At 42.2% G+C, this 17029-nt stretch overlaps 1 protein-coding gene across 2 annotated transcripts in view; it reads left to right on the top strand.

The window, feature by feature from the left end:
- Positions 1–8029: 8029 nt before the first annotated feature.
- Positions 8030–17029, top strand: part of UBR2 (ubiquitin protein ligase E3 component n-recognin 2) — a 55262-nt gene continuing 46262 nt past the window's right edge. For both annotated transcript variants that reach the window (XM_064709017.1, XM_064709018.1), the window contains exons 1-3: positions 8030–8181; positions 13282–13541; positions 15873–15951. In XM_064709017.1, coding sequence (XP_064565087.1) covers positions 8104–8181; positions 13282–13541; positions 15873–15951 — 417 coding nt within the window. In that variant the 5' untranslated portion in view covers positions 8030–8103. The remainder of the gene's footprint in view (positions 8182–13281; positions 13542–15872; positions 15952–17029) is intronic.

Here is a 17029-nt window from a genome sequence, read left to right as displayed (position 1 = left end):
CTCAAAAGCACAAACTTGACCTCTGAGTGACCTTGGCATTTACAGACTAAAAAGAACTTTTCTTTGAACAGACAGAAGTCAGGGAGCCAGCAAGAACCAGGAGAAAATGGTTTTGTTGCTTTCTGATTACATTGTTTAAACCAACATACTACATGGTTTACAATACTTCATTACAATGTATTAGGGCCTGGAGGTGATTTAATGTCTGTTTATAACTGAGACTAATCTTGAAATAAACAAATGAATGTTTGGAAAATGGATGAAGCTGTTCTGCTGGAGACAGCGTTAAATGCATCTCTGAAGAGTAAATCATGACTGTAGAGCACTTAAATGCTTTTTATTTCTACCTTCAGTTGTATTTCAGTAGTTTTATCTAACAAAATTAATCATGGTGCAGTAAAAAATTTCTAATTGGTTAAGACTGCGTAGCAGCCATACATTCTATAACAAATCCACAATTTAAAAGCTGTTTAGCCCTTTAAAATCAGGGAAAAAGATAAACTAGAATATGCTGTAGCATTATACTAGGCACCATGGTGATCTAAATTAAATCTGTTACAACCTGTTCTAATTTAAAATTGCTCCGTTGTGTGAATGAAGGGGAAAAGAAGAAGAGTTAGTTCACTTGTTCAGAGCATTTTCATATTCCCAGATAAATCTTTCATCCACCCTACTTTTTCTTGTGGGTTGTATGTTCCCATTTCCTTTGTGCATCCCCTGCATAACTGCACATAAATGTGGCTTCAGATGGAGTCAAGAACTCTTTCTCCAGAGGTTCAGTATCAGCTCTGGTCTCCATCAGCCAAGAACAAGAATTGTCACCGAGTGTCACCACAGGATGCCCAACTGCTCCTGACATTCAGAAGCTCCTCTGCAGTGCTGAGGCAGAGACCTTGCTACAGGAGGTTGTTCCAGTTTCTTCTCCCAAAGGATAACTGCAACACTCATCCTGCCATCCATCTCTGCAGGCAACTCCTTGGCCACTTCTTCTCCCTGTCCTGCCTCTCCTACCACCCAAAGCCCCTATTCATGGCCCCCAGACACAGCACAGCACATTTCTCTTCTTCTAACATCTGACTCATTTCAAAAATGCCTTGAATTTCCCGAAGTAACAGCCACTAAGCAGTTAACGCTTGATTTGAGATGGGGGAGAAATAAAAAAGTGAAGTCTCATGGCTGCTCCAGCCCCAGCACCCACCCACACCCTTCCGGCTGCAGGCTGGAGCGGCGGGAGCCGGGAGCGCGGGCTGGAGCGGCGGGAGCGGGGCGCTGCTGCAGCGCCGTGCCCGCGCCGCCTGCCGGCCCCTGGAGCAGGGCAGGGAGAGCCGGGAGAGAGAGCCGGGCTCTTCCCTCGCCGCTCCTGCAGGAGCCGCCACAGCGAGCATGGCGCAGCAGGACTGCCTAACCTGCCTACCCCACCACATCCTGCTCCGGGGCCCCGAGCTTTGACAGTGCACTCGCTTGCGCTGCAGAGGATGCTGAATGCCGTGACTGCTCTTTCTTAGTGCAAGGGTTCCAGAGGTCTGGTCCTACGGCAGCACAGCATCAACAGTTGCACTTCATACACTTCATATGGCTGACTGCCTCTCTGGATACCTTCCTTCCTGCCACTTTGTTTGCCACGCAAACACAAGTGGTAGAAGTCTCAAGACTATTTGAGTTTGTTCTAACTTGAAAAGTAGTCAACCACGTGAAAAAAAGTCCCGTGAAGGGGAAGCTTGCAACATAACCCTGTATGTTCATTGGCATCAATAAGGGAAACGACGTTAGCTATACAGAACAAATTTCAAGTGGTTCTTGCACATTCCTAGGTGCTAAAGCTGACCACCTCTGAGGCACAAACATAGACTTTCTTATTACCAGCTCACAGATCTCTTTGTATCCTAAAATCATAGAATGGTTGGGGTTGGAAGACACCTTAAAGATCATCTAGTTTGAAACCCCCTGCTGTTAGCAGGGACACCTTCCTGTAGACCAGGTTGCTTAGAGCTCCATCCAACCTGGCCTTAAACACTTCAGGGATGGGACATCCACAACTTCTCTGGGCAATCTGCTCCAGTGCCTCACTACCCTCACAATAAAGCATTTGTTCTTAATATATAATCTAAACCGACTCTCTATCAGTTTGAAGCCATTTCCCCTTGTCCTGTCACTACAGGTTCTTGTAAAAAGTCCCTCTCCATCATTCTTGTAGGATCCTTTCAGGTACTGGAAGGCCACAATTAGAGCACCCTGAAGCCTTCTCTTTTCCAGGCTGAACAATCCCAATTCTCTCAGCATTTCCTCACAGGAGACGTGCTCCATCCCTCTAATCTCAGCTGCCTCCTCTGGACTCTCTCCAACAGGTCCCTGTCCTTCCTGTGCTAGGGACCCCAGAGCTGGGCACGGCACTGCAGGAGGGGTCTCACCAGAGGGGGGCAGAGAGGCAGAATCCCCTTCCTTGGCCTGCTGCCCAGGCTCCTTTTGATGTAGCCCAAAGCACATTTGGCTCTCTGGGCTGCCAGTGAACATTGCTGGGCCATGTCCAGCTTTTCATCCACCAGCACCCCCAAGTCCTCAGCAGGGCTGCTCTTGATCTATTCATCCCCCAGCCTGTATTAACTGCTGTGTCTAAATACACACTAGCAGTGTTCTGAATTTACAGTGAAAACAGATGAGATCAGGCACATTTTTGCATGTGCAGGTTTTTTTCCCCTTTGCTCCCATGTTAGTTTTTCCCCCTGTGCAATTCATTAGAGACTATTATCTAAGTGGCTGTTAAATCTCTTTTAGAGGTTGATGTTTTAACTCACCAGCTTGAGCTCTAGACTGCTGACACGTTACGCTGCAGAAAGCAGTGAAATTATCATGGACTGAGTTGGCACTGTATTTTTTCCAAGGCACTGCATGATGAAAATAAATCATGTTGTCCCCTTGACATGATCCACTAATGAAGATGCACATTCTCCTGCCCTGCCTCCTTACTGGATGTAAGTGAGAGCCTTTCCTCTGTCTTTTTTCTTCATTTCCAGTGTGGAAGAAGCTTTCTAATTCTGCACATTGGTTTGCTTAGCAATATTGCTGTTGCCTAATGCAATAAAAATCAGTTATGTAACTGCCTTTGCTAGACTTGCAGAGAGCGTTCACCAGACGGGAACATGGCCACAGTATCTTTATGCTTTCATTATGCCTCCTATATTTGCTGTTATTATGCAATATGCTCTGCTTTCAGTATATTTTTAAAAATAATTTTCCTTGACATCATGTTTAGGATATTATACACTTATAATCTAAGCTCATGCAAAGACAGACCAGGGAAAAGAAATGAGCTTATTTGGATTTATTGCTAAAAGGGCTGATATTATAGCACTAGTGCCTCCAAAGAACAAAGAATCACCTACAGGTTGTCAGATAGTATTTTTAATACTCTAATTCTGAACCAAACTCCTAAAATAACCTGTGTTTGCAGATTACCGTGTGCTCTTTTGTTCTGAATAATGTATTGCTTAGTGAACTATGTCTTATCAATCCACCAAGTACTGGGTGTCATTGTTCACCTCATTCACAATTCATCTTTTAATTAACATTATCACAGGAAAAATTCTATTTTGGTCAGCATAATTTGTCTTTGGAATTGGCAGGACAGAAATAAAAGAATTACCATCTGAATTTATCTGAAGACTATGAAGGAGATGATGACTGCAAACCTACCTCATCTGGCACTGAAGAGGAAGGGAGGGAAACCATGTAAATGATAATGGCTTTAAAAATTGTATTTGCTATGTAAAAATCACTACTTTGGCCATTCAGTATCTACTAAGCAAACAGTTTCATCAAAATTACTGTTACTGAAAATACAAACCGGAATTCTACATTTAGACACGTGCTTTTTTTTTGGTGGAAAGAGTTGCTGACTTAGGGAAGATTTAGGAAATACAAATGTTGTTTCAAAGTGTTGTTTTTATATATAGGTATGCAATACCAACTTCATGCAGCAAAATGCTGATCATTTGCTTTAATAGTTAAACCTCAAATTAAGTTGCAAGTGCATCATTGTTTTAGTGAACAGCCATGGAAGTGCCTTTAAAATGTTTTTTAGCTGTACCAGAAAACATTTCACAGAGAACTGAAACATTTCTGAATCTTTCTCACAAGACTCACCTTTCATAATGATTTCCAGAAAACTCCATTAAATAGCATGTTGTTTTTCTGAGTCTTCTTTATAGACATTTATCCCTGCAGTCTAGATATGCAGTATTTTTCTATTTATATTCAAATTAATACAGTGATGTCAAATGGACTGCATCTAAGGTACAGTGAACACACCAGCAAACCAACTGCTTAAAAATTCCCTCTACTGTCCCCTTACCTCTTGATTTCATCCATTTCTAGTTGCAAATGCAACAGGCCTTGAAGATGAACATGTTCAAGCAGCATTCAGCCGGGATAACAAGAATTATTGTGTGCTGAGTCCTCTGAAGCATCCTCTACTGGAGGTCCTTTCTCTTTCAAACCAGCTGGGCTTCAGCTTGGCTGCCATGGGTGAGTTCTGGTGCATCAAGAAGCAGTCTTCTAGTGGGTGTTTCCTTAGTACCTTCTAAAACAGATTTAAGAAAGGAAACATCAGTCTCCCCTGTGACAATTAATATTTCCTCGATTATGCCTATTGTGCTGGTTTAGGATGGAGTTATTTTTCTTCCCAGTGGTTCTCTGGTATGGGGCTCTGTTTTGGATTTGTGCTGAACACAGGATTGATAATATGGAGAGGGTTTTTGTTATTGCTGAGAGGGGCTGACACAGCTTTCTGTGTAAGTTGGGGGTGCATGGGATGTTGGGAGGAGACACAGCTGGGACAGGTGACCCCAGCTGACCAAAGGGATATTCCAGACCATAGGACGTCATGATCAGAGTATAAAATGGGGAACAGAAGGAAAAGGGAGGAACTTTTTGAGTGATGATGTTTGTCTTTCCAAATTAATGCTACATGTGATCCAGCCCTGCTTTCCTGGAGATGGCTGAACAGCTGCCTGCCCTTGGGAAGAAGTGAATTGATTCCTTGCTTTTATTTGTTTGTGAATGCAGCTTTTGCTTTACCCATTAAATTGTCTTTATCTCAAGCCACAAGTTTTCTAGCTTTTACCCTCCCAATTCTTTCCTCAATCCTACTGGTTGAGGGGAAAGCAAGTGGCTCTGTGGTGCTTGGTTGCTGTCTGGGGTTAAACCAGGGCACCTTTTTACATTGTGTTCTTAACAAACACAGCATTGATTAAAAATACTCATTGAAGTTAATTGATCCCCAGTAAAACTAGCATTTAGGTTTTGGTTTTTTTCTTTCCTTTTTATTTTTAATGGCAGAGGCAAGCAGTTCTTGAACAGGCAGGCTGGGAGATGAATGAGGTATAGATGACATCTGCATCTTTCATAACCACGGTCTGTAGCATTCTATGGGCTGTCTTGTGTGTTGAAAGCATGGTGAGGCTCAGAAACATCTCACCTAGAGCAGAGAAATGCCATGAAGGTTTACTGCTAACCCTGCTGAAACATTAAAATTGTCTCTATTTCTCTTTTTCCATTTTTATCTGATAATAGACTTGGTAAGACTTAGACTTTTTGGCAGAAGATAAAGGCAGTCTCCTCAACCTTAATTATTACTCTTGAATTTGAGTAGTGTCTTTGCTTATGAAGTAAATGGCACAGGCCATTTATTATGGAAAATTCTTCCCAAAACTGAAAAAATTATACTCAGGAAGTTATTATGTTCATATTGAAATAATGGCTTTGTAGGGTCATTTCTGTATGGGTTGCCCACTTTGCTAGGTAAAATAAGATGCTTTTAAATTACTAAACTCCAGGATTTTTCTAACATTTTCTTCATACAGCCCAGAAAAGGAAACAGTTAAGTCATACAGCTTTTCTTCACCCTGTGCTATTTTCCAAAGAAGATTCATGTTCTGCATTCCTTAGGCATGCACAGTGCATGAATGAGAAATAGTGTGGGCTTTACTGATCTTCTGAGGAATATATAATTATTTTCTGTGTTTTAAGAACAATTACTTAAGAAGTGGCAAAGGAGATAAAAATAAGTACAATAAAATATGTACCCTGCATATAGGAAAGGTACATACAAAAGAAATTTATGCATATTCTTGGGAAATTCGATATGTAAATTATTAATTGAGAGAAGAATGAGGAGAAGGGAGAGAAAAGGAGATAAAAAAAAGGAAGAAGCAACCATGCATACTCACTATAAGAATGGTTACAAAGTTTTAAGGAATATGAGATGTGAAGTGGCACTCACTTTCAATGCACAGCTTTGGTGTAATTTAGCACTGTTTGGCAAAGGCAACCTTTTAAGGTGCCTTCAGCTAGAACTGCAGGCAGTTATGACGTGGTCTGCCTTTCCTACCTGTTTATTCCCCTCCCATGCATTGTCTAACTTTGGAAGTGTAAATTCTCCAGAGCAGATTTCCTTAGCAGGATTTGCTAGGTTAGGGCCCTGCTGGGAGGGTCCTTATCTCAGCCATGAAGGTTGATAGGAGGTGCAAGGTAGAAGTAGTACTCAGTTTGTGCTTCTGTCCATGCAGAAGTTGCCAGCAAATGAAGGAAGGCGTGTTTTTAAACCTCAGCACGCTCAGGTGCCCCGTGGCTGCCCGCACGGTCAGACACGTCTGCTTGGTTTGGGCCCAGCTGTAATTACAGAGGTGCAAGGCAAGCCCATGGGTACAGCAGTGGTACAACAGGTTTGCAGAAAGGCCTCGCAAGATGCTGAGCCTGTATGTGCTGAAAAGGAGTTATGGAGGATGATTGTCTGCTGGGTTTTGTGGTGGTGGCTTGTTTTTTGAGAGGCAGACTGGCCTCCCCGCTTGAGTGAGCAGGCCATGCCTCAGTTTGGGTCGCCCCCTAGAAGCTGAGCAACAGAATTTATGGTTTCTGCTGTTTAGTAACACTTGTCTTAAAGCCATAGATGCTGCATTCATATAATTTACTGGTTTATTTTCTTTCCACCTGCATGAAATGTCAAGAGGCTTCCAGGGAGCCCTCACTGCCCCCTGGTAGCGCTGACAAGGGCACTTCGGCTGAGGAGGGCACCCAGTTTTGCCAGCCACACTGGAGATGCCGCAGTCTCCAGTCACTTGGCACTGGGGGAGACTGGTGAACAACAAGCTGGTGGTGCTGCTGTTCAGCAAGCTGTCCATGAGCCAGCAGCGTCCTTGTGGCCAAGGCAGCCGACAAAATCCTGGGGCGCATTAGGAAGAGCATTGCCAGCAGGTGAAGGGAGGTGACCCTGCCCCTCTATTCAGCTCTGGTGAGGCCTCATCTGGAGTGCTGTGTCCAGTTCTGGGCTCCTCAGTACAAAAGAGATGAGGAGCTTCTGCAGCAGATCCAGCGGAGGGCAGTGAGGATGACTGAAAGACTGGGGTATCTCTCTTAGGAGGAAAGGCTGAGGGAGCTGGGCCTGTTCAGCCTCAAGAAGAGATGACTGAGAGGTGCCCTCATCAATGTCTACCAAGATGTGAAGGGAGGGTGTCAAGAGGATGGAGCTGGGCTTTTCTCAGTGCTGCTGAGCAACAGGACAAGAGGCAAGGCGTAGAAAGTGATGCACAGAACTTTCACCTGAACTTGAGAAAGAACTTCTTTACAGTGCAGTGACTGAGCACTGGAACGGATTGCTCAGAGAGATTTTTGCAGTCTCCCTCACTGGAGATACTCAAGAACCGTCTGAAAGAAAAACTGTGCCGTGTGCTGTGGGATGACCCTGCTTGAGCAGGGAGGCTGGACCAGATGTGGTTCTTTCCAGCCTGACCCGTCCCGTGATCCTGGGATTCCGTGAGGCGACAAGGGCAGGCGGTCCGCGGAGGCGGCCGGGGGCGGGTACGGACTGCCGGCCTGGCCCGCAGCTCCCGGTCCTCCCCCAGGACCGTGTACGCGGCACGGAGCGCCGTGATCGGCCGAGCGGCGCCGCGGAAGGACTGCAGCCCCCAGAACGCGGCGCGGCGGGCGGTGACGTGCGGGAGGCGGGGCGGAAGTGTGTGTTCCCCGGGCTGGGCGGCCGCCCGGGCCCCGTTCCGGCTGTCCCGGCCTCGGCCTCGGCGGCGCGGGGCAGGGGGCAGGAGGAGGCAGAAGATGGCGGCGGACCTGGAGACGGAGGTGCAGGCCATTGACAAGAGCCTGCTGGAGTGCTCCGCCGAGGAGATCGCCGTGGTGAGGCGGCGGGCCCGACGCGGGGAGGGAGTGGAGTGGGGGGCTCGGAGGCCGCGGCGGGCACCGGCCTGGGGAGCCGTTCCGAGGCCGAGGCGAGGCCGCTCCGCGGGCCAGCGAGCTCTCCGGGAGGGGGTGTCCCTGCCGGGGCTGGCTCTGAGGGCACCCCCGGCCGGCAGCCGTGTCCCGCCGTGGCCTCAGCGCGCTGTTGTCGCCAGCGTCGCTGTTGCAGCAGCCGCGGTCCATGGCAGCGAGCAGCCAGCTTTTCCTGTTGTGCCGGCTGGCGCAGGTGGCTCCCTGGAAGCCGCCTGGACGTGGCCATCCCCTGCCGGGGGCGGCCGGGCATCGCGCCCCTTCCTTAAGTGCTTCTTGAAGTTAATTCCCTTCGCCTCGCTCTGCCGGCAATCGCGCCTAGACCTGAGGAGATGCCCCCTCCCTATTCATTTAGGTGGATGGCTGACCCCAATACGCTTTTCAGTGTTAAAGTGCTATTACAGGATTCTTCCTTCCTCCCCACTACTTAAGATGCGGTTCTGGAAAAGCTTGCAGGAGTTAATCTTAGGATTAATAGAATGGGGTGTTTGTGTTTGTAGAGGAAATATTAGTAAAAGCAGTGTAGCATTTGAAGAAGTCCACTTCTGTTTATATAATTTTCCTGTTCTTACAAAGAGTAGTTGAAAGAGGAATGTAGTTTCGAGGGTAAAGTTTTAAGAGGAAGTTTAGTTTCCGACATAAATGTTTGTCCATTTAGACACTTGGGCATTTGAGGAACTGGGTGTGTGTGTGTTAAATTTTTGAGACTGCTCACGTGCATATGGGTAGGATAAAACCTTGAAGACCTGTCTGTGTGTGTCTCAATGGGAATTAAATTGGCTGTTTCCAAATGTAAATAAAACACTGTTATAATTCAGATTATCCTCAGATTATGCTTGTGTATCTTCAGTACAGACAAAGGTATGATTAAATGGGCAGATGTGCTCAGTTAGCTATATGCTAGCTAGTTTAGCTCCAGGATTAGTCTTGCTTCTTCTCTACAGCAAACCAAATCATTCCATCAAACATTTATAAAGTAGTCCAAATTGAGCCCAAATTACCTTGTCTGTGTGAATAGCAGATGTTTTTTTGGGTCACACTGTAGGTAAACTCAAGGCAATCATGCACCCAGGGGAATGCATTTAGGAATTTGCTGGGGGTAGCAGTGCCAGTTTAAATGTAGTAAATTATTTCTTATTTTTATTTGTCACCTGCACAAGCTCCAATTCTGAAATCTGTAATTCAAATCTAGTGTGGTTTTTCTGCCTCCTTTGCTGATAACATTACTTTCCTGATAGCCCAGTATTAACAAAACAAATAGCACCCCAAGGCAGTAGTTGCTGCACTTAAGACTTCAGTTTGTCAATTTAATGATAAATTTCCAAAGAACAAAAATAATAAAAATAATTTCTTTTTAACATAACATGAGCCTACATGCAAGTATTTTTTCTGTGTAGCTAAAACCCTATAAGTTGTACCTTTTAGCTTTTTAAACAGACAAGTGAGTTATTTTACGGCTTATAAGTATTCTAAGTTTTTTTTTCCTGGTATCTCTTACTTAGATGGGAATTTAATATAAACCCTGATGAACCATTAGGTATTTACTTATGTAAGGTGTTGTTTGATCAATACTTTGCACTTTTTTTTTTTCTCCAGGGCAGTTAAAGTTGTTCCAGGAGAGTAAGTGTGAAGAGGGAGAAAGTGAAGAGGAATACACTTCCCTTTTTAATAAAAACCCTCTCTTGGGAGAGTAGAATATTAGCTTGTCTTGCGTGTGAGTTCAGGTTAGAAGAAAGACAAATACTAATTGAAACCTTGCCTAAATGCAGAATGCTTTTATGAAAGAGCAAATTCCAGAGTTTTGAGTTGTTTTTGTGGAGTTCAGTGCTCCCCAGGTGGCGATTTAGAGAGGCAGTGCAACCTGTGTGTGCCTCTGTATATGTTTCCATTAACAGTCTCACTTGCACAACAGACCTGTGATCTGCCTTCCTGGCAGCTCCTGGAGTCACATCTGTTTCCTTGTCCTAGTAGCCTGGATTTCCTTCTGGTATTATTTCATCCAGGACCTGATTTTCCAAACTGTATGTGCAGTTGTGTGTATAGGACTGGCTCCACAACCAGATTTAAGTGTGGTGACGTTCATCATTGCCACACCTAACTCTCAGACAGCTACTCCCAGGATTTTTGGGATGGGAAAGCCATTTACTCGAGGAACAAGAATTTTCTCTGCTTGGGTATTTGTCTGAGCTTGTAGTGTAGCTAGTAGGCACTGTGTGTTTTCTGGGTAGAAATTAGTAATATACTGCTGAATTAAAAGACTGATGTTAAAGATATTTTGCTGAAAAATTCCTGCAATTTAATAACTAGCATATGCTATAGAAAATAATGCAAAAATAAGCTTAATAAATAGAAATCATGGAAAAGATTAGGTCACTGCCACTGTGATTGAGTTGGTTCCTGGCAGTAGTAGCAATTTGGCAAAACTGATGAAAGAAGAGGAAAAGATGAATAAATTGGTGGGAAAAATTAAATTCTTGTCTAAAACTTTACTTTTTAATCCTTTTTTTTCCTATGACATTCTCTGAGTTGTGGTGGGAATGGTGAGGTAATCTGTAGGTTTCTAGACTCTTGACTATGGCTTTTTGGCAACCTGTTTCCATGGACTTCCTTGGGGAAAAACTGGGCTTTTACCATCAAAGCTAAATAAATATAGAAAGATTTAGTGAAACTGAGGAAAAGAGAAGTGAAGAAGGCACCCTGACAAATTAGGGTTTTTTAAAATACCAAGTTCTACTTCAGAAAAACATATCTAATAAGTGAAACTTCTTCAATATATTTTAAAAAAGGCTAAAATGCAGCCAGTCTGCACAGATGCTCAACTGACTGAATGTCTGTATCCCAAGGAACTTACTACAACTGTGTTATCTCAAACATAAGTTCTTTAGAGTAAGTTATAAATAATTCAGAGTAAATCAAGCTCTAATATTTGATCACCAAGCCCATTTATTTAATTCTGCATATAATTAATTCTGCATTTTCATGTACAGTTTTAGGTTGATTTTTAACTTTTTTTTTGGAAGCTGCCGGGGGTATCTGGTTGTCACATTTACAATGAGAAATGACATGCTGAGGCTGTTTATGTAACACAAGATTTAATCAGTGGACACTTGCAGTATCTGCTTGCCTCCATTTGTTCCTTATAAAAACCTTGCAGTCTTAACTTACAGTTTAAACCTTTCTAAATTTGTTATCTACAAGGCAGAAATAAAACAAATGTTGTCCTCAAGTATTTTTTTATTCTGTGTGTATATACCGGGAGAAAAAAAAAATCAAACCTAGGAAAAGCTGTGAGTTTTTAAGTGGTTTAGGGCAGCTCAGTGGTTTGATGCCTTTTGAAAAGGGCCAACGTTGTTTTTTACAATTGATTGACTAGGAGAATTGTAGTGAGTTGACCTTGGCTGGGTGCCAAATACCCACCAAAGCTGCTCTCTCACTCCCTTCCCCAGCTGGAGAGGGGAGAAAATACAACACAAGGCTTGTGCTGGAGATAAGGAGCAGGAAAGGTCACTCACCAGTTACTGCCATTGGCAAAACAGGCTCGACTAGGGGAGCAATTAATTTTGTTTTTTTCACCAATCAAATCAGAGTAGGGTAATGAGAGACAAAGCCAAACCTTAAAAACACCTTCCCTCCATGGTTCTCTTCTTCCCTGGCTTGAGTTCACTCGTGTTTTCCCTACCTCCTCCCCTGAGCAGCACAGGTGGATGCAGAATGGGGACTGTGATCAGTTCCTCATCTTGTCCCTGCATTCCTTCCTCACATCCTTTGCTCCAGTGTGGGGTCTCTCCCATGGGGTACAGACCTCCATGAACTTTTCCAGTGTCAGTCGTTCCCATGGGCTGCAGTTCCTCATGAACTGCTCCAGCCTGGGTCTCTCACAGGAGTGCAGTCCTTGAGGAACAGGCTGCCCTGTGTGGATTCCTTGTGGTGTCACCAGTCCTGCCACCAAACCTGTTCCAGCTTGGGCTCCTCTCTCCTGGGTTCACAGGTGCTGCCAGGAGCCAGCTCCAGCCTTGGCTTCTGCTGTGGAGTCACAGCCTCTTGGCAACATCCAGCTGCTCTATCTAGCATGGGATCCCCCATGGGCTGCAGGTGGATCTCTGTTCCCTGCTGGATCTCTGCTCTGGTGTCAGGAGCACCTCCTGCCCCTCCTTCTGCATTGATTTTGGGGTCTGCAGAGCTATTATTCTCCCATATTCTTTCTTACATCTCCCAGCTGCTCTTTTTGTCCCTTTAAATATGCTATTCCCTGTTAAATCTGTTATCCCAGAAGTTCTGCTGCTCTCTCTGATGGGCTCAGCTTTGGCCAGCTGTGGGTCCATCTTGGAGCCATCTGGTGTTGGCTCTCTCAGACATGGAGAAGCTTCTGGCAGCTTTAATAGAAGCCAGCCTGTAGCCCCCTTGCTACCAAAGCATTACCTCACAAACCCAGTGCAAGAATTCATGGATCTAATGTCACACTTTAACTGAGCAATTCAGATGAGTTATTTTGGTTGAAGGAGAAACTAAAACTCCATTTTCACAGGTGATTTGTTGAAATTAAATGAGAAAGGGACTGTTACCTAATGCTGTGTTTGCTTTTCTCCATGTACTTTTTGTCTCTGTTCCTTGCCAACTCCAGGCTCCCGCTGATCCTCTCTGTCCCGAGCTGGCAGCATCTGTCTGCACTCCAGAGAAATGTGACCAATACAGTCTAGACCTTATCCTAAAAATCACTGCCAACATTTTACTGGTCATTCATCCTGGAGGAAAATTTTAGTGATTTTTTCTCTTAAATGTTCTATATGTCAAAAGGATAAAATGTGTCAGCAAGGAAATAAATTCTTCCTTTCCTAATGTCTATCTTTTGTGATTAATTAGCTTTAACACTGAAAAGGAAGCATGGCTTTCAAGTTTTGCAATGACATTTTAGATATTTTGTGTAGAAACAAAATAACCTATAGGGCTAGAACTGTGTTTGGTGTGTTTATTAATGAAGAATTTGTGTTTTCATTTTTTCTATTATTAAAGAAATGGCTGCAAGCAAATGACCTTCAAAAAGAAGTATACCAGCATCTGGCCTATTATGTACCAAAAATCTACTGCAGGGGTCCCAACCCTGCCCCTCAGAGAGAAGACATGCTGGCACAACACGTTTTGCTGGGACCAATGGAATGGTATCTTTGTGGTGAAGATCCTGCATTTGGTTTTCCAAAGCTTGAGCAAGCAAACAAACCTTCCCATCTGTGTGGCCGCGTCTTTAAAGTGGGAGAGCCTACGTATTCCTGCAGGTAGTTCAGCTTGACATTGTGAAGTATTTATGATTTGTGTAGTCATGGAATATTTTGCAATAAGAATATGCTGTCCTAATGAAAAGTTAATAACCAAAATATATTTTTAAAGTAACCTTGCAGTCTTTCATGGCAAGTGGGATTGGGGAAAATTAACACTACAAATATATAAATGGAAAAATATTAATTAGTATAATGTAGAGTGTTTTCTGTACAAAAGAAATGCAAGATTGAGAAAGAATTTGAGAAAGTGACCTTTCAGGGTGATTTAAGGGCATTAATCAGAAGTAAGTGGGCAGGTGTATATGTGTGTATTTTGTTTGTTTAATAGCTGTGTGTTTAATATCAGCTGTTAGTGCTGATCTTGTCTTTTAGACCTCCTTCCATGACCTGCTAAACCAATCTATCAGATGCTTAAAACAAGTGTATCAGCTCCTTCCCAACCTCTATCTCTAGATCTCTCTAAAAATACTTTTCCTTGAAAGAGAACAGGAAGTTCCTAACCAATTACAAGTATTTAAAAGAATTTTCAGTTTTAAGCCATTATGTTACTAGCTGTAGGTTCATTTTCATCTTCTATTTTCTGAACTGTTTGTAGTTTAAAGTTTTGTTTGTGTCACAAATTCCTGTCATTTTGTGTGTTTTCTAGCACTCATTGGGACACTTGAACACTTGGTGAGGTGACATGGGGACAGAATGTCTCTCTAATTTCGAGGGTTTGTTTGTCTGGGTTTCCATTCCCTTCATTTACAAGGAGAGAATGATAGTGGAAGAATTTTTCTTTGTAGTGCTCTCCTCTTCTAGAAACATAATACCTTACCGGCCTTTGGGTCTGGAAATGTTTTGAGACCTCTTTATAATGAGAGAGATAAGATTAAACTGGTGGGTACTTCAGATATATACTGAGTTGTTGGTCTTGAAAAAGCAAGTGTGTTTAGAAGAAAATTACAGAATTCCCAACATTTTCATTGCTCTATATGAGCAGTATTTGATCATTAACATACTGAGAATAGAGTCCCTCTCTTTTTTTTGTTGATCAGGAGACATTTGATTCCTGCTGTGGGCTAATTTTCTTTAACTTACAGCTGGTAATGAAGAATAATAAGAGTTTAACTAAGCTTTTGTGGAATACAGCAAAGAATTATTTTCTAAGTCCACATTAAAAAGCAGTGGATTTTCTGTGCAGTTGTGCAACTTTCAGGTCTGCTTTATGTATAGGCACAGTTACTTGTCTGAGAAATTACTTGACAAATGGTACTGAATTTGTAAGTATACTGCCACAAGTTTAGAGCTTGATTGAGGAATCAATATTCTATATTGTAGAACTGCTTTACCAAATCTTGCATGCACGTTGTTGCATGAAGTGGTAGTTTGTTTGTTTGTTTTAATCTAAAAAAAAAAAACCTTGGACATAAACTATTCTAAAAGAGAAGAGTATTGTGTAATTTTGCTTTGACATTTTCACCTTTAGTGGCACCTCTGGAGAAATTAAGAGAATATTTGATAATGAAATTTCATGTGATCTCTAGTGTTTTCTATTGAACAAAATAAGTTGTTTCTCTGAATTCTGGTTTTAATAATAATAATCATAAGACAAGCATTCTCTTGCTATTTATTTTTACATTGCAAAACCCACCTGCCTTAATCTTGAAGTGCCTTGTCGTCAGTTGCATTACATGAGTTCATGCATTTTCAGTGTTTTTCAAGGAGACAGTTAAATAACATGCTTAATTGTCTCATTTGGTTTAGCCCATTTTACTAGAAATATTCCTTCTGTCTAATACAGGAGTGTTTATAGACAAGACCTTATTGTGGTCTATGATCTCCTGGTTGAGAAAATTGTGTTGTTGCAGCTCGTCAGTGAGCTCGTAGGGCTGAACTTGGAAGCAGAGGTTTGATTTAGTCTGTTGAGTGCAATCTTTCTACCCAGTGTTGAGTGAAAAATGTCTTCTCTGGTTGCTGGAGATCATTAATGCTGGTGCTCTGTGCTTGAGAGGACTTACTTGGGTTTGTTCTGGGTTATGTAATTCGTCTGTTTACTTGCCTGTGTACTTGTCTCACCTCTTGAAGGCAATGTCTCTATTACCCAAACCAGACATACTACCCACACAGTATTTTAAAGGCTCTTCTGTTATGAGAACAGATTTTTTTTCCTATTTAATTTGTTCACCCTCTTAAAAGCCATCCCTTTCCTCTTTCAGAGTAATATATACATTAGTTAGAAGGTTGATATTGGTGATATTTGAAAATTGTTTGTTGTAAAATGTGTTAAGGCAAAAGCAAGTGTTTAATGTTTGTTTTTTTTTTTCTTTCTGTTGTTGCTGTTCTCAGAGACTGCGCAGTTGACCCAACCTGTGTGCTGTGCATGGAATGCTTTCTTGGGAGCATTCACAGAGAGCACCGATACAGGGTTAGTGATCCCTGGGATAATGACATGGTTATTAGTCATTTTGTGTGTGTGTGTGTGTGAAACAGTTTCAAGTTTGAGAATGTATACAGAATTTCCAAATGCTGAATGAACACAAAGTTCTGAATGTCTGCAGTAATCCTGTGTGAACTTGAGTGTTTTGGTCTGAGTGTAGCTTCTGGAAGTTAACACTTTAAAATATTGAGCAGTTAAAATTTTTGTGCAACAAATGTCTGTTATTTTTAACACATGCCCTTTAGTGAATTTTACAGGTTTAGACTTGGGTTTTGAATTGTTCTGACTTTTGTGTTTGACTTTTTAAAAGCTGTTGAAAAACATTTATTAAGAAGCCACTTCTATGCAAAGCTTAAACATGAAGTTAAAATAGAAAATGTAAACTGTAAATGCTGTTTATTTTAGTAATATGCTGTTATTAGTAGAACAGATTAGTTTAAAAACAAAGCCAGGAAAATGTTGGTATGTTTTTAAATAAGTTAAGTGAAAACTACCAGTGCAGCCTTTCTGTAAATCTGTTTTTTGCAATACTGCACTGTAATGTAAATGTAAATCTGTTCACTACATGGTTACATTGAGCGCTAGGATTCAGGAAAACACTCCAAGCACAACTACACAACTACTTTTATCAAGAAACCCTGCCAAATTTGTTGATACCAGCTTACTTCTTGTACATAGGTTTTTACTTTTTGAGCCTGTTGAATTAACAAGTCTGGGTAACATCCAAAAGTGTAAGCAAATGTTCTTTCAAATGTTCATCTAGTTTTGTTGATAGTGTAAGATGTGCCTGTATGTATAGAGTATATCAAGTATGCCAAAGATAGGTGAAAAAATTCTTCTATACATCAGTTAATAGGTGTGATTCACAAAAGAAGTATTATCATTCTTATTAACTTGAGGTAGTCTTTAAAATAAATTTTATTAAAACAGTGTAAATATACCATTACAATTTTCCAATGCTTTTTTTCTGTGCTTACATATGTGAAAAGTTTTAGTCTTTCAATTCTTTTTGTCATAAAGCATATCTTTCACTCACTGTATAATAGTGCCATGTGAAATGATTTAA

Source organism: Zonotrichia leucophrys, chromosome 3 (genome assembly GCF_028769735.1).
Source record: "Zonotrichia leucophrys gambelii isolate GWCS_2022_RI chromosome 3, RI_Zleu_2.0, whole genome shotgun sequence".
NCBI classification, from domain to species: Eukaryota; Metazoa; Chordata; class Aves; order Passeriformes; family Passerellidae; genus Zonotrichia; species Zonotrichia leucophrys.
This window is presented reverse-complemented; position numbering and strand designations above follow the sequence as displayed.